At 44.2% G+C, this 18,023-nt stretch overlaps 1 protein-coding gene across 1 annotated transcript in view; it reads right to left on the bottom strand.

Annotated features, from left to right (window-relative positions):
• Positions 1-1,734: 1,734 nt before the first annotated feature.
• Positions 1,735-18,023, bottom strand: part of LOC138297663 (endogenous retrovirus group PABLB member 1 Env polyprotein-like) — a 40,896-nt gene continuing 24,607 nt past the window's right edge. The window contains exon 2 of the mRNA XM_069236818.1: positions 1,735-4,733. Within this exon, the coding sequence (XP_069092919.1) occupies positions 2,513-4,021 (1,509 nt within the window). The 5' untranslated portion in view covers positions 4,022-4,733 and the 3' untranslated portion in view covers positions 1,735-2,512. The remainder of the gene's footprint in view (positions 4,734-18,023) is intronic.

Here is an 18,023-nt window from a genome sequence, read left to right as displayed (position 1 = left end):
GTTCCTCACCAGTAAAGGGCCTGGCCACAGATCATCACCCTTTCCTTTACTGGGCCATCAAGCTCAGTGCCCGACTTTAAGTTTGCACTTGGAGTCAGAGCATAGCTATAGCTGTATAGGCATTCGGCAGTCACAAACTTTTTTGCACCAGACATCAGATGAGAATCTTTCTACTCCAATTGCTGTGAGAACACAGATCTGTCCATCCATACCTCCTGTGAACAAAGGGGGAAGACAACTTGACCATGACAGACGCAATCCTACCAATATAACCCTCTTGAGTGCAAGTCACGAATCTTTATGGGGCAGTCACCACATAATTTTTCAAGAATTGCGTCACTGCACTAGAACCTGCACGAACCAAAGGCACAACAGTTACCTACCTATGACGCCTTCTGACGGTCCTGCCTGACGACCTACTACCTTTATCCCTCCAAAGAAGCAGCAACTCAACAAGGTCTCCAGCTACTTCACCCCAACCAATCCTAGGGATAATACTGCGGTATCACCCATGGCAGCCAACTCACCGTGCTCGAAGAAGACGTCGATTTAGTGGACACTCGAGTATGGACCATGAAACAAAAATAAATGTCTTAGAACAGATGGAGGAATCGTTCGAAGCACTTCAACAGCAGCTGCCTACAGCCCTCCTCAAACGTGAAGATCTTGAGAATAGATCATGCTGCAACAATATTTGTTTCAGATACCTGGAGGAGGGGGTAAAAGGCCAAGATTTGGAGACCTACGTAACAGTCCTTTTCTCGGAGATCCTGGGAGATTTGTTGCCAAAAGTAAAGAAAGATAGGGTCCATTGGGTTGGTTCACAATCATTGGGCGAGAGAAAGTGTCTACGAGATGTCCTGGTGAAAGTGCACTCATTCAAGACTAAAGAAGCCATCTAAGTGATGGTACGCGAAATGGAGACAATCGCATATCAGGGGCTTCTTGCTCTCTTTTTCAGGATATTGCTCCAGCGACATTACTTAGGCAACAAAAATTCTGTCCAGTAACTAATAATCTGAGGACTGACCATCTCAAATTCTGGTGGACATACCCTTTTGGTTTGGCTTTTGAACTTCACAACAAACCATGCCATGGCATCGGTCTTACGGAGGCCTTGATGCTCTTAGACATCCAACTGCCTGCTGCTTCACCAGCTGAGGAGTCGCCAAGCACCTCCAGTGGACAAAGTCGCAGCTCTCACACTGCAGCCCAGTCATACATGTCAATCAAAGAAGCATTGAGTGACCAACACTGGTTATGTTTGACTTAGGTGCCTCACTCCAGCTATTCCACTTTGTAAAAATCTAAACAATCTGGTTGGACAATCAAGAGGATGGGCTCTAGCACGCTGAATTTCAGAGACGCCGCATGCTACTTAAAGAAGCATAGATAAGGTTGGAGAAGAACTCTGACAGACTGTTGCTGCCTTGGGATCCTCATCTCAGGTCTACCCTTTCAATTTCTGTTCAAAACCTTGGCTAATAATGCTAACTGATATCGCCTATTATATTTGATGTTTATCTCTAAGGGGTCCCTTGTTGGGGACTAATATGTTGTAGTGGTTATTTATTCAACAGTCTTTCTTTACATATTTTTCAGTAAACTGAGGTACTGGGTTTTTCAGAACCGGTACTGATCCGGTAACCCAGCGGTGCCAGGGTACACCCAAAGACCTCGGGTACTTTCCTGATTCAGACCACAGAAACTCAGAGTCTTCGAGGTGAAGTCAAAGATCAAATTTATTGGCTGCAACCAAGTAACAAGCGTCCTAGAAGTACAACAGCACGGTTTGTATGTTCTCAGGAGACTGTCTGTCAATGCAAAATCAGGTTTCCTTATATACAGTTTTTTAAGCTTCAGGCAAACATTCTTGACATTTTGGTTGGTCATTCACATGTTTTCACTACAAAGGAAAAAACAGTGTCATGATGAAACCTCATATTTCATGTCATCCAACCCATAATAAATTACCCGGCAAGGCCTAGTATTTTACATCAGGTAAGTGTGGACCCCCAATAAAAACGGGCACCTCCCCCTCGTAAAGTAAGAAGAAGAAAAGAGCAGGTGCAGGTGTGAGCAAGATTAGGCAGGGTGTGTGAGCGATAATAAGGGTTTTATGGCATGGTGTGCCTTGATGCTATCTAATTCGGCCACTGGGAGAGGGACTGACCAAACAGGTTTGGCCTGAGGCAATGGTTCCAGCTTGCCCAGGTCATAGAAAAGTCAATCAAGGTGTACGTGTCCTTGGAATCAAATCTGACTGTATTATGAGCCTATGTGAGGGCAACTTTTAAAAATGGGAGCCACGAGTGCAGGACGAAAATGGCAATTTCAAGGTGCAAACGCTGCTGGAATTGAGCGATAATGCTCATGCTTAGTGTACTAGTCATTATCGGTCTTTTGATACTAAAATCGTACTGCTGTGACAAAGTAAATTACATGGGTCCAGAATTTTTAGAACCACAAACCCTCCTTTTGCCCTTACATAGGCAATAAACCTATTCTCATGCTAATCTGAGTCCAGGTCTATGTTTCTAAAGTCGTTGAGATGTTGCTGTAACATCATCCTAGTATTTAGCTCGTCTCTTGGTGCAGGTTTCCTTATGCATGATGTAACACAGAAACCACATATCGCAGGAGCACACTGCACGCATAGACAGAACAGGAAAAGAATGGCCAAGATCATCCCAATGACCATCAGAATCTTCCATCCCCATGCTGATATCAGTTCCCAGAACCATCCCATTAATGACCAATCTCCTTTATCTAAATGAATAGATTCGGAAATTCTATGCAGTTTGGAGATGGCCTGGTATACTGTTGGAGCGTTATCTGGGACAAAAACACAGCAACTCGATTGGATCAATGTACATACTCCACCCCGGTCTGCAAGTATGACATCTAATGCGACCCTGTTCTGAAGGGTCATAAGACGATCCGACTGGAGCTCAGCAGTCAAGTTACCAAGGGCACCAGCGGTTTCAGCCACGGTGGATTCAACCACTCTTATCAATTGCCTTATGCTCCTGCTGTTACTTATTTGTCCCCAGAACGGCAGAAAACCCTTTACGAAGTCCCCAAATTCTTGTCCTGCAGTGTCTTCTTCACTGAAGACGCCTCTAACTATCCTTGTCTTGTGGTAATCTGCTGCTGCTGTGTAGGTAGGGGGCAACAGGAACGAAACGAAGCATGTGCCCGAAAAGTCAGGGGGCAACCATGTAAAGGCTCTATCATGGCAGATGAAATAGGTACCCTTAGCTGCCAAGAGTGGAGGGGAGGTCTGAGATGCGAAGACATATGTCTCAGTGCAGACGCTTTCCCCTAGCTGAGCTCTGGGATTCTTGCCAGTACCTTGCAGACACAGGTGACCCTGATGGGGTACAACCCAAATCAGGGAAGATATCTTAGCTTGCTGTTTCTCACTCATTGTGGCTTCATATCCGGTCATGTTCCATCCTATATATGCCATTGTCTCATCTCTGGGGATAGTCTCGTAGAAGATATTGTCCTTCATCATGTCTATGATACCTTTTACTAAAGCATCTTTCTTAGGGTTGTCTTCCGCAAAACGTAGGGGGTAGTGTGCATAGATGAATATCGTTCTGAATGCCCACACGGAACCATTGTGGCTGAAAGGCAGGATCAGATAAGGGATACCTTTATCTGCTGTGTGAGGCATAAGGCCACACACCCAACAGTTAGTTGTATTTATCACTAGTTGGTGTTGGTTCAAAAGCTGGATGAAGGAGTTAATAATGAACTCTAGTCTCCTAGCAGATTCATGTTTAGGGAGGAGTTGAAAAGAATGTGGGGAAACAGTGGAAGGAGGAGGTGTAGACGAGGTAGTGGGTGCCAATATCACGTTAAAACAGAATAAAATATATCCTATAAAAAACATAAGTATACTAAATAACATAAAAATGCACAGCAGCAAAAACCGTTTCCTGGTTATCGTTTCACATATTCTCTTCTTGAAACTCAGTCTTTCAACATGTTCTCCATTTTGGAAAGATTCCATCCTCTAACCGTTGCCGTTCGTGGCGGTTGGTTTACTTCACTTAGGAGTGTTCTGAATGTTCCAGGCCGCCCTAGAACAAACCAGACCTGTAGACCTTGTGTCCATAGGCTACCCCCCTAAGTCTTTTCAGCCACGATCCTACAGCTGAACCCGGATGGAGGTTCAAAAAACACAAAAAAAAGCAAAAAGTCATTCAAAAATAATTTTCCATAATGGAGAACTTTGCTAAAGGGAAGAAAAGTAAACTGTTTTATTTGTCCTTTATTCTTGGTCGTAGATTATAACGGTTAGTCCCAGGTATCGTGTGGTCCTGAAAAAGGAGTTCAGGTTCTGTAGTGTCCAATCGAACTGACGGTGATACTGCTGATTGTAAAATGTCATCACTTTCTTTCTCAGTGAGTGTTCCTTTTATTCGTGCATCGCTGAAAGGCAGAAAACGTGGCACGGTTTCAGTCTCTGAGTCGGCGACACCTTCCTGGACCCACCGGTCATATGGCAGAGGTAGGGGTACCCTTTTGCAATGGGTCCCATGGATCCAGTGTTTCTTCCCTTCTACTCGAACAGCTGATCTTGTGGAGAGAAGAACGAGGTGCGGTCCGGTCCACCTGGGCTGCTCGTTTTTGGTTCGCTGAAAGTTCTTTATTAAAACCCAGGATCCAGGCTCAATGGGATGACCTGGAGATTCAGAGACCGGAGGCAGGGTGTTGTGGACCTGTTGATGTAAGACACGCAATTTAGCCGTCAATTCATACAGATAGTCAAGCAAAACAGGATGCTCTATCTCGCTAAACTTCTTGGGCCTAGGCACTCCCCATATATTGGCCGGGCGGCCGAAGACTATTTCATAAGGACTAAGTTTCACTTGTGAATGCACAGTCATTCTGGTTGATAGGAGTGCTAAGGGTAGAGCGTCAGGCCATTTGAGACCAGAGCTCGCTTGTATCTTGGCCAATTTTAGCTTTAGAGTGCCATTATAGCACTCCACTAATCCAGCTGATTGGGGGTGATTTGCAGCGTGAAACTTTTGGCTTATGCCTAGCCCTTCGCATACTTTCTTCATCAGTTGACCCACAAATTCACTTCCATTGTCACTCCAGATCATTCTCGGCATTCCGAATCTAGGGAAGAACTCTTTCACAAGGGCTTTGGCTGTGGATAGCGCAGTATTGTCTTTTAGGGGATAGGCTTCCACCCATCTTGAAAAGGCACAAACAACAACGAGTACGTATTTTAAGTTGTTGCACCTCTCCATGTGGATGAAATCTAGCTGCAAAACCTCAAACGGATACGTAGGAGGTGCAAAATGACCAGCTGGAGTTGGGGTTCCTCTACCAGGGTTGTGTTTCAGGCATACCATGCAATTTTTAACCACATTTTCTGCGCACTTGGGAATTCCTGCATTTTGCCATACTGGGGCCAACAACTTACAAATCCCTTTCACACTGATGTGAGCCATTCCATGAGCCATTGTAACTACTGCAAGCACATACGCATCGGGTAGCAACCATCTTTGATGTTCTGACAACTCGACCCAACAACCATTCGCATCCAATTTACCCGTACTTTCTCTCCACACACTCAATTCTCTCTCTGTGGCTTCAGCTTGAATCGATTTCACGCTTTCTATCGTGTCTTCACACATTCCAACATCACCAATCCATCTTGCAGGGCCCGCGACATACATTCGGCTCATCACATTCCTTGCCGTTTCTTTTGCGACCTCGTCAGCAAATGCATTCCCACGACCAACATCATCAGTCACCTTTTTATGTGCGCTACACTTCACAATCGCAACTTGCAACGGTAAAGTAAGTGAATCAAGGAGCTCATTTACCAACTGACCATGCTGTATTTTAGATCCATGCGAGGTCAGGAACCCACGTTCCTTCCACAAACGCCCAAAACTATGGGCCACACCAAACGCATATTGGCTATCGGTATAGATCGTCACTTTCATTCCTTTTGATACTGTACATGCTCTTGTTAGGGCTATTAACTCAGCTGCTTGGGCTGAATTATGTGGGATACGTGCAGCTTCAACAATCGTACACAAAGTTGTCACAGCATACGCCGCAGTCGTGTCACCATTCGGGAGCTTAAAGCATGAACCATCCACCCACAAAGTACCATCACTCTTTGCAATGGGAGTGTCCAGAAGGTCTATTCTCCCTTTCGTTTCTTCTTCTGTTCTATGGAGACAATCATGTTGTTCAGAAGTATCTAACTCCGTCACAATTGGCAATAACGTAGCTGGGTTAAGTGTAGTGCATCTTTTTATATGTACATGGCTTGCTAACAATGTCAACTCGTAACCTGACAATCGAGCACTAGTTAAATGCTGTGTCTTGGTTCTGTTTAACAACGTGTCCACTGCATGTGGAACCATTACGATTAATGTGTTATTCATCACTAAACCAGCAGACTGTCGGATAGAAACAGCAGCTGCCGCTGCCGCTCTTAAGCAGCTCGGTAGTGCCTTAGCTACTGGGTCTAAGGTTGAAGAGAAATAGGCGCATGGACGCTCCCTGTCTCCAAACTGTTGTGTCAAAACTGCTAACACACAACCTTCTTTCTCATGGACATACAATGTAAAAGGCTTGCTGTAGTTGGGGGTACCCAACACAGGAGCTGAACATAATGCATCACGTAATTCGACAAAACTTTTCTGACAATCTTCAGACCATGGGACGGGATTTGGTGTATCTTTACAAGTTAATGCCACCAAGGGTTTGGCTATTAACGAAAAATTAGGTATCCATTGTCTGCAATATGATGTAATACCCAAGAAAGCACGCACTTCTCTTTGTGTTCTTGGAACACTCATTGCTGCAACAGCCCTGATTCTCTCTGGGGTCAGTTGCCTTCCCTCCTTCGAAAAGAGATGACCTAAATAGGTCACTTCTTTTTGACAATACTGTAACTTTGAAAGGGACACTTTGTGGTGTAAATCAGACAAATTACGCAATAATGACAATGTTGCTTCTTTGCAGATCTCCTTAGTATCTGCGGCAACTAGCAAATCATCGACATATTGAATGAGAGTGGCGCCATCAGGTAACATAAGAGTGTCAAGTTGTGCTTTCAAAGCCTGACTATAGATAGATGGACTTTCACAATAGCCTTGAGGAGCTCTCTTAAATCTGAAGCTTCGTCCTCCCAAATTGAAGCCAAAAATGTCCCTGCTCTCTTCTGCAATAGGGATGCTGAAGAATGCATTTTTCAGGTCTATTACTGAAAACCAAGTGGCTGAAGCTGGAATCATTGTCAACAATGCAGTGATATCGGGGACGACTGGAAACTGTGGCACAACTATTTTGTTCACCTCTCTAAGATCAATTACAAACCTATAAACAGGTGGCTGAGTAGGGTCAGTATGCTTCAAGACAGGCAAAACAGGACTATTGCAAACGTTGCCTCTTGTCTCTTCAATTACATCCTTCTCAATCAGATCACGAATAATTGCCAACAACGCTTTTTCCCCTTCACTAGAGATCTTGTATTGGGGAATACGTGGCATTTTAACATTGGCTTTTAATGTTATCACATATGGCTGAATTTCCAAAAGACCTGCATCATTAGGTCCAGTAGCCCAAAGAGTATTAGGAAGAGACGAAAATTCTGGTGGAAATCTGTCCTTTGACAAATACATTGGTGAAACCACTTTCTTACCCAATGTGAGTTGCACTCCAGAAGGAGAGCAATACAATGTTGCATACAATCTCTTTAACAGATCTAATCCTAACAAGTTCTCGCCACAACCTGTCGTCAAAATAAGGGGTGTTTCAAATTTACAAGGTCCAACAGAAAGAGATATAGGGTTAGAAATCGGATTTCTAACTGGGGCGCCGGAAAACCCTACTGATACATTTGTTTCGCCAGACAAAGGTGCGCCAGGGAGTTTTGAGTGCATAATAGAACTCTTGGTAGCACCAGTATCCAACAGAAAAGGTTCTGACACACCTGATGCAATCACCTTAACATAAGGCCCACTCTGATCTACTGGAACTGAAACAACTCCCTCTCTTTGTCTATGGCTGTCCTAGCAATCATTACTGTCCAAATGCTCATCCTCTGTATAGTAATCATCAGTATAGTACTGAGCCGTCCTACCAGATGCATTAACCTGTTGATCAAATCTGTTCATTGAGTTTTGAGGGAGGAATGGGCGCGCGCTCTGGGGAACATATCCACGTCCTCTTCCTCTAGGTGCTTGTGGAACACCTCGACCTCTTAAACCGGAAGTACCATTTGCACGCCGTAGCAAAGCAGGGCAACTATACTTGAAATGACCCTCTTCCTTGCAATATGAACACTGATTGGGACCTACTGGGATACATGGTTGAGCATACTCGGCTCTTTGCGAGTTTCTCTGAAACGGTTGGGGCTGATAGTTATTCTGATAGTTGTTCTGTGCACCACTATTCTGACCACCATGTGGCGGGTACGCTTGTTGTAACAGAACCTTCGTTTTCAATTCTTTTGTTTTCTTCTCTACTCTATCTCTCTCAGCTTTATCTCTATTTTCGTAGTACTGTGCAGTAGCCATTATCTGTGCTGAAGAGGAAACTGCCCAAGAACTTTCTGAGTCTTTTAACTTTTTACACAACTCAGGAAGCAGATTATGCACAAATTTATCGACGAACAAACGTTGACCACCTTCCGTGCTCATATCTTGACCACTGTGGTCCACAAACGTTTCTTCAAACCTGGTGAAGAAATCTGATACCGTTTCTTCTTTCTTTTGCTTACATGCAGACAATTTATCCCAGTTTACACGCATCGCAGGCATTATAGTTTTCATGTAATCAATAATCCTACCAGGAAGCTCTGTCACTAAAGGCTCAGGTTTAGCACCACCAATTTGTCGGGCATCTGCAGCAGCAATATTAGCCCATGTGTCACCTAACTCTTGAGCATGGTCTGTATGGCGAATCTTTCCCCATAAAGGCTGTGGAACAACATTCCCAAACAACATGTCTATGTCAGCTAAATTCATAATGCAAGACCCCGCAGTCTGTGACAATTCCTTGTAATACCCTGTAGGATTCTTACGGGGATCAGGCAATGTCTGCTTAAGGGCTAAAACTTCAGCTCGCTTCCATGGAACGTGTACCCATACACGCTGGAAATGAGGCAGGACAGGTGGATTAGCATTTGGGTCCCCTTCCCTCCACTGTGGGGGAACTTCTCTCCCTTTCTTTTTAGTAGAAGAATCATATTTAAACAATAACCTGGAAACACCTTCAGTCCTAAACGACAATAACATCGCAACTGCTTTCTCGACATCTGAACCCACAATCAAACCTGTCGCAAAATCGAACCGTACACGACACAACTTAGGCGGATTGGGCTCCAAACCATTTTCCTCTAAATCCTCAGAAAGAAAAGTACACATTTTTTCAAAAACGTATCTCTGTTTCGGTTCTTCCCACTGATGGAAGACATCCATAACAGACTCTAGTTCATATCTCGCTGGTTCAGTAACCCATTTATGCGCCAAATAATTCAGTGTCTCTTTCTCCATACCATCAGGCAATTGGCTACGCAATTGTTTACGCTCTGAAACTGGGGTCGTAGCTAATGACCCAAAGAGAGGGGGTAAAAGACTAGTCACAGTGTTTGTCATTCTCTGACGGATAGAGGGAGAGGTTGACAAATGAACAGGAGGAAAAACAGAATGAGACAAGGCAGAGACAGAAGCAGTGTCAGAAACAATACCAGGAGTGGTAGTCGCCATAGTAGTCAAAGTTGCAGGAAGTAAAGGCAGAGCAGATGTCAAAGCCGGTGGCCCTTGAGGAGGCTGCACCGGAGGAATGGGAACCAACTGAAGAATAGCTGGTGGGTGCTGGGGAGGAGCAGGAGGCAATGCAACCACTGGTTGTGCAACTAGAGGTTGCGGAGGTGCCGTTGCATTCTGCGCATAGGGTGGTGGCGAACTTAGCAAATGCGACATTAGGGGATCTTTTTCAGAGTCTTTTGCTGCATCTTGCTGAAGAGGCGGCAAAACTGGATAGCATTTATCTACTGTCATTTTATGTCGCCTATGCAACTGCTCATTCAACTGTTCTACTTCGTTATCTTTAAACTGTATAGCAGCTTGCATAATCGAAATACCTTTTTCTCTCTTATTTTTCTTAGCTAATTTAATTTCCTTTTGCTTGGCTTCCTTACGCCATAAGCGGAAAGAATCAAACATTGCCGGCCGGGCTTTCTTCTTAAAAAGTCTAACTTCGAGGTTATCTAAGATTTCTGTGTCAAAGCTACCATTTTGGGGCCATTTTAAAACACCATCTTTTCTGGTGTAACGGATCCATACTTCATTATATGTGATGGGGCCTACTCCGTGCTTCACATATAATTCATAGGTTGGAGTTCCAATCGGAGGAACCGGACATGAGTCCTCCAACCGGGAGTCCCTTTTACAACCAAGACAAAACAAATTTCCAAGTCTGCTAAGACCAGGCATCTTCGCTCACTAGTCTAGCTTCAAACTTCAAAGGATTATCGTTTACGATAGTTTCGTGAATACACGAGTCCTTCGGCTTTGGTACTTGCAAGTTCCAAATCAAAGTGATCCCGAAGGGATACCAAACCAAATGTCCAACTAAGGACCAAACCAAGTGTCCAACTAAGGACTGGGAGACGCTCCACTGATACTTAACTGAAAATATCGATGACGTCACCAGAAGACTTGTCTTATCGTTTCGCTCTACCAAACATCAAGGGTCCAAATCAGGGCGACAGCCAGTGCAGCAGTCCTTCGTAGCCGTCGGGAAGCGGGGAACCTCGCAGAAAAGACTTTCGGACCACGTCGACATGCAGGGGTCGATGAAGTGGCGGCCTTCCTCCAGAATTTTCACACGAAGCTCCTCACGGACCTCAGGCTTGGACCGGTACCGCTGGTATCGCCCCACGTTGGGCGCCAACTGAGGTACTGGGTTTTTCAGAACCGGTACTGATCCAGTAACCCAGCGGTGCCAGGGTACACCCAAAGACCTCGGGTACTTTCCTGATTCAGACCACAGAAACTCAGAGTCTTCTAGGTGAAGTCAAAGATCGAATTTATTGGCTGCAACCAAGTAACAAGCGTCCTAGAAGTACAACAGCACGGTTTGTATGTTCTCAGGAGACTGTCTGTCAATGCAAAATCAGGTTTCCTTATATACAGTTTTTTAAGCTTCAGGCAAACATTCTTGACATTTTGGTTGGTCATTCACATGTTTTCACTACAAAGGAAAAAACAGTGTCATGATGAAACCTCATATTTCATGTCATCCAACCCATAATAAATTACCCGGCAAGGCCTAGTATTTTACATCAGATAATTGTGGACCCCCAATAAAAATGGGCACCTCCCCCTCGTAAAGTAAGAAGAAGAAAAGAGCAGGTGCAGGTGTGAGCAAGATTAGGCAGGGTGTGTGAGCGATAATAAGGGTTTTATGGCATGGTGTGCCTTGATGCTATCTGATTCGGCCACTGGGAGAGGGACTGACCAAACAGGTTTGGCCTGAGGCAATGGTTCCAGCTTGCCCAGGTCATAGAAAAGTCAATCAAGGTGTACGTGTCCTTGGAATCAAATCTGACTGTATTATAAGCCTATGTGAGGGCAACTTTTAAAAATGGGAGCCACGAGTGCAGGACGAAAATGGCAATTTCGAGGTGAAAACGCTGCTGGAATTGAGCGATAATGCTCATGCTTAGTGTACTAGTCATTATCGGTCTTTTGATACTAAAATCGTACCGCTGTGACAAAGTAAATTACATGGGTCCAGAATTTTTAGAACCACAAACCCTCCTTTTGCCCTTACATAGGCAATAAACCTATTCTCATGCTAATCTGAGTCAAGGTCTATGTTTCTAAAGTCGTTGAGATGTTGCTGTAACATCATCCTAGTATTTAGCTCGTCTCTTGGTGCAGGTTTCCTTATGCATGATGTAATACAGAAACCACATATCGCAGGAGCACACTGCACGCATAGACAGAACAGGAAAAGAATGGCCAAGATCATCCCAATGACCATCAGAATCTTCCATCCCCATGCTGATATCAGTTCCCAGAACCATCCCATTAATGACCAATCTCCTTTATCTAAATGAATAGATTCGGAAATTCTATGCAGTTTGGAGATGGCCTGGTATACTGTTGGAGCGTTATCTGGGACAAAAACACAGCAACTCGATTGGATCAATGTACATACTCCACCCCGGTCTGCAAGTATGACATCTAATGCGACCCTGTTCTGAAGGGTCATAAGACGATCTGACTGGAGCTCAGCAGTCAAGTTACCAAGGGCACCAGCGGTTTCAGCCACGGTGGATTCAACCACTCTTATCAATTGCCTTATGCTCCTGCTGTTACTTATTTGTCCCCAGAACGGCAGAAAACCCTTTACGAAGTCCCCAAATTCTTGTCCTGCAGTGTCTTCTTCACTGAAGACGCCTCTAACTATCCTTGTCTTGTGGTAATCTGCCGCTGCTGTGTAGGTAGGGGGCAACAGGAACGAAACGAAGCATGTGCCCGAAAAGTCAGGGGGCAACCATGTAAAGGCTCTATCATGGCAGATGAAATAGGTACCCTTAGCTGCCAAGAGCGGAGGGGAGGTCTGAGATGCGAAGACATATGTCTCAGTGCAGACGCTTTCCCCTAGCTGAGCTCTGGGATTCTTGCCAGTACCTTGCAGACACAGGTGACCCTGATGGGGTACAACCCAAATCAGGGAAGATATCTTAGCTTGCTGTTTCTCACTCATTGTGGCTTCATATCCGGTCATGTTCCATCCTATATATGCCATTGTCTCATCTCTGGGGATAGTCTCGTAGAAGATATTGTCCTTCATCATGTCTATGATACCTTTAACTAAAGCATCTTTCTTAGGGTTGTCTTCCGCAAAACGTAGGGGGTAGTGTGCATAGATGAATATCGTTCTGAATGCCCACACGGAACCATTGTGGCTGAAAGGCAGGATCAGATAAGGGATACCTTTATCTGCTGTGTGAGGCATAAGGCCACACACCCAACAGTTAGTTGTATTTATCACCAGTTGGTGTTGGTGCAAAAGCTGGATGAAGGAGTTAATAATGAACTCTAGTCTCCTAGCAGATTCATGTTTAGGGAGGAGTTGAAAAGAATGTGGGGAAACAGTGGAAGGAGGAGGTGTAGACGAGGTAGTGGGTGCCAATATCACGTTAAAACAGAATAAAATATATCCTATAAAAAACATAAGTATACTAAATAACATAAAAATGCACAGCAGCAAAAACTGTTTCCTGGTTATCGTTTCACATATTCTCTTCTTGAAACTCAGTCTTTCAACATGTTCTCCATTTTGGAAAGATTCCATCCTCTAACCGTTGCCGTTCGTGGCGGTTGGTTTACTTCACTTAGGAGTGTTCTGAATGTTCCAGGCCGCCCTAGAACAAACCAGACCTGTAGACCTTGTGTCCATAGGCTACCCCCCTAAGTCTTTTCAGCCACGATCCTACAGCTGAACCCGGATGGAGGTTCAAAAAACACAAAAAAAAGCAAAAAGTCATTCAAAAATAATTTTCCATATTGGAGAACTTTGCTAAAGGGAAGAAAAGTAAACTGTTTTATTTGTCCTTTATTCTTGGTCGTAGATTATAACGGTTAGTCCCAGGTATCGTGTGGTCCTGAAAAAGGAGTTCAGGTTCTGTAGTGTCCAATCGAACTGACGGTGATACTGCTGATTGTAAAATGTCATCACTTTCTTTCTCAGTGAGTGTTCCTTTTATTCGTGCATCGTTGAAAGGCAGAAAACGTGGCACGGTTTCAGTCTCTGAGTCGGCTACACCTTCCTGGACCCACCGGTCATATGGCAGAGGTAGGGGTACCCTTTTGCAATGGGTCCCATGGATCCAGTGTTTCTTCCCTTCTACTCGAACAGCTGATCTTGTGGAGAGAAGAACGAGGTGCGGTCCGGTCCACCTGGGCTGCTCGTTTTTGGTTCGCTGAAAGTTCTTTATTAAAACCCAGGATCCAGGCTCAATGGGATGACCTGGAGATTCAGAGACCGGAGGCAGGGTGTCGTGGACCTGTTGATGTAAGACACGCAATTTAGCCGTCAATTCATACAGATAGTCAAGCAAAACAGGATGCTCTATCTCGCTAAACTTCTTGGGCCTAGGCACTCCCCAAATATTGGCCGGGCGGCCGAAGACTATTTCATAAGGAATAAGTTTCACTCGTGAATGCACAGTCATTCTGGTTGATAGGAGTGCTAAGGGTAGAGCGTCAGGCCATTTGAGACCAGAGCTCGCTTGTATCTTGGCCAATTTTAGCTTTAGAGTGCCATTATAGCACTCCACTAATCCAGCTGATTGGGGGTGATTTGCAGCGTGAAACTTTTGGCAACTTTTAAAAATGGGAGCCACGAGTGCAGGATGAAAATGGCGATTTCGAGGTGAAAACGCTGCTGGAATTGAGCGATAATGCTCATGCTTAGTGTACTAGTCATTATCGGTCTTTTGATACTAAAATCGTACTTCTGTGGCAAAGTAAATTACATGGGTCCAGAATTTTTAGAACCACAAAATGGATAGTACCTTTTAAGAAGGACCAGAGGGAAAGTAGGGGGGCATGTTGAGGAGGGGGTCCTACAATCAGGAGGGCCATGGGTCTGGACTGGGGCATTGAGGGAAGGGGAACGCAAAGAAAACTTTTGGTGAAGCTGGATTTGACCCAATCGGACCAATCGGGCTTCATTAAGGGCAGACAGACTCATGTTAATCTGCGACAAGACATTTACTTAATAGAGAAAGCTACAAAGAAGGGGATACCAGAGGTAAAAAGATATTACCTATCTAGGTATTAAAATCACACCCAAATTAACTAGCCTATACATGGCCAACTACCCCCCACTCTTACGTCAATTGAAGACGGATCTCAGACGATGGCCTCCTCTGTATACTTCATGGCTGGGACACATCAATGCTATTAAAATTACTGTATTGCCTAAAGTTCTTTACCTTTTTCAGTCCCTTCCTATTGCCCTGGAAAGAGAATTTTTACCAATACTGCTCACTTTTATTACCCGCTTCATTTGGCAAAACAGTATAGCCCGGCTATTGTTCAGAATTCTTAGACTACTGAGGGATGGGGGAGGATTAGCTCTTCCTGATTTCCACCTCTATTAAAGGGCAGCTCAACTGCACGTCATAACTGAGTGGTCCCTCTGGGGATCATATAAGCGCTGGTTACATATGGTTAGTTGGACGGGTTGTCCGTGATATATTGTGGAAAACTAGAGCAGAACGACCACCTAATGCATATTTGAGCACCCCCCAAAAATATGACTTTAAAAAACTTGAGATGAATTAAATAGAACCAAAGAATGGAATTTTTTCCTCTCCCCGTTTACACCAATCCACTACAACCGGCCCTTTCCCCAAGCGTGGAGTGAAGTTGACTGCCTGAAACTTTCAGACCGTTTCCATAACTGGGATATTTTGGCTTTTGAGAATTGAAAATGCAATTTTGACCTAGCCGACTCCGAACGCTACCATTCTACCCAACTGAGACATTAGGCATTATGCCCAGATGTTAGAGAAGCCTCCAGTAGGGACAACACTCCCTTCGAACAATTTGTGAAGTGAGCCGGGAATGCATTATTGTTCATTACTGAACAAACTCCAGAATCCAGAGCCACAACATATTGAGTTTTGGGAACATATACTAGGGTCCAACACCCCAGAAGCAAAGTGGAGTACCCTATGGATAGAAATTCAAAAATGCAACCACTCAATAGGCATGAGGGGTGCACACTATAAAATCATGTACGACTGGTACCTGTAGCAAGGTAAACTAAAAAAGATATTCCTTGATACATCTGATTTATGATGGTGTTGTGGACTCCTGGGCGACTTCCATCACATCTGGTGGGATTGTCCAATGATTCACCCATTTTGGGACGAGATTATTACGTGACTGAAAGACATTTTGGGTTACCTGATCCCGGAAACACCAAGCTTCGATCCTCTGGGCCTGAGCGATGACAAGTTGAAACATCAAACTATGGGGGATAAAGCGATTATGTAGCTGTGCCTGGGGGCGGGAAAACTAGCAATAGCTGCAACCTGGAAGGAAAAGGATGCCCCAAAATTAACTCAATGGCATGCACCTTTGTAGCAAGCTCTCACAATGGAAAGGATGGCAGACAACTTTTGAGGCCATTAAAAAAATTTGTGAATATACCTTGGCCCCTTTTGTATCGCATTTCTCAAAAGATTGCCTCGGGTGGCCTGCCCTACCAGAACAAGGGCACGCCACCTCTGTTCTGACACAACCAGGGTCCACCCCTACTTTCCGGAGACTAGATCAGTTCTAATACTGTAGTCTCTTACAATCGTTCTACTCAATCTATGCAGTATAAGCAATATACTTTCACATATCTATTTACTGTCCTTATGTTCTTTTAGTCTTTTCATTTTCCTATGTTTCGAGTTTTGGCTTTTACATTTTGATCTCTAGCTCCTTTGATGATTGATAGGGATCAAGGAATTTGGAGGAGGGGGGGAATTTGTCAGGGGGAAAAGTTTAACTTGTACTGTGTCGTTTAGATAACAGCTGAGTTATTATATAGCTGACATGTACCAAACCAGTATTTGCAATTGATAGACTCAGTTCAGTACTATGGATAGTCGTTGACATGACGTTATGGTTAATGTATTTTCTTCAGTTGGTTTCTGTGATGTACAAGGAAAAAACATCTTTCAATAAAAGTAATTTTGACAAAAACCCCAAATATGATGGTGTTTCTTTTATGCTTGGAAAATGCTGCACGATTCCAGTTTCCAGCGCATAAACAGTAGTCAAGCGTTCTATAAATGCAGTTATGTTTTTACACATTATTATTACACTCATGTCATATTGACAAATTTGTGGCGGTACATACCAGAGATACCCGCTGTTCCCGTTACATCACTTATTAAACATAACTTAAATCGACTGGTTCGGTTATTTTGGTTAATTGTGATTGGAGTTTCAGCTGTATAGCAAATTATCTCGTCACATAATGAAGCATTTATGCAAAATCTCTCCGATAGTCTGTTTTTTCTTGTCTCTTTTTAGGGTCAGGGGCAAGTGCTCTGGCCACTGTTGTAATCTCTCTGTGGGCTTTCAACCACGCCCAGCACACATGCTTCTATGTCATTGGTTTGTGGGCTTGCCTTTTAAAAATCTCTTGATTTCATTTGTGAAAGGCATGCATACGTCATGCCTTTTCCAGTGTTTAGCCCTCTTCTAGAGCACTGGTAAACTACTGAAAACATACAAGGCTCCTTGTTTTCCGTATGGCTTCTGGACTATGTTTTCTTTTTATTTCCTATGTAGCTATCTCGCTGGGCAGTAGTTGAGCGCTTTGCATGACCTCAACCCTGTTACATGGATAATTGCTTAACTGCCAATAGGCTTGACTGCGAGCAAACTTCTGTTTCCTTTTTTGTGCTCCTTCACACTCATGACGTGGCGCTTTAAATCGGCTAGTTTTATCTCTAGCAACCACATTGTGCTTGTTGCTTTCCCTTCATTCCCACCACCTCACTCCCGTCGCTTCATGCATGCCCTTTCCCTCACTGTTCCTAGCTAGTAGAGCTGCTCTTTGACTGGAATTAAATATTTAAAGTGCAAAACTAACTGCCCACTGTCTCCTGAGGTAGATTTATCGGGCCTCATTAAGAGGTAGTAGGCTGAATTCAGAGTGTTGCTTTGAATTCATTGTTATGTGTAATGTATATTTGTGTCCTACACTTATCTTTAGCGGGATCACTAACTGTGTTCTGTGGAGACAGAGATTGCACCCCAGCCTCTTCAGCAAATGCATTCACTCTGCTTCTCGCAGTGCTGCACTGATGACTGCCGCCAACCACGTCCTTATGGGCTCCGCATGGGTATATTTCCATTTGAGCAATGATTGTGCGCATCTTCCACTAAGACTTCTCCTCCTGTACACGGTGTAACACACTCAATGACAGATTATTTATGCAC

Source organism: Pleurodeles waltl, chromosome 1_2, assembly GCF_031143425.1.
Source record: "Pleurodeles waltl isolate 20211129_DDA chromosome 1_2, aPleWal1.hap1.20221129, whole genome shotgun sequence".
Taxonomy (NCBI): domain Eukaryota; kingdom Metazoa; phylum Chordata; class Amphibia; order Caudata; family Salamandridae; genus Pleurodeles; species Pleurodeles waltl.
The sequence above is the reverse complement of the archived record's forward strand: the minus strand, read 5'-3'. Positions and strand labels throughout refer to the sequence as shown.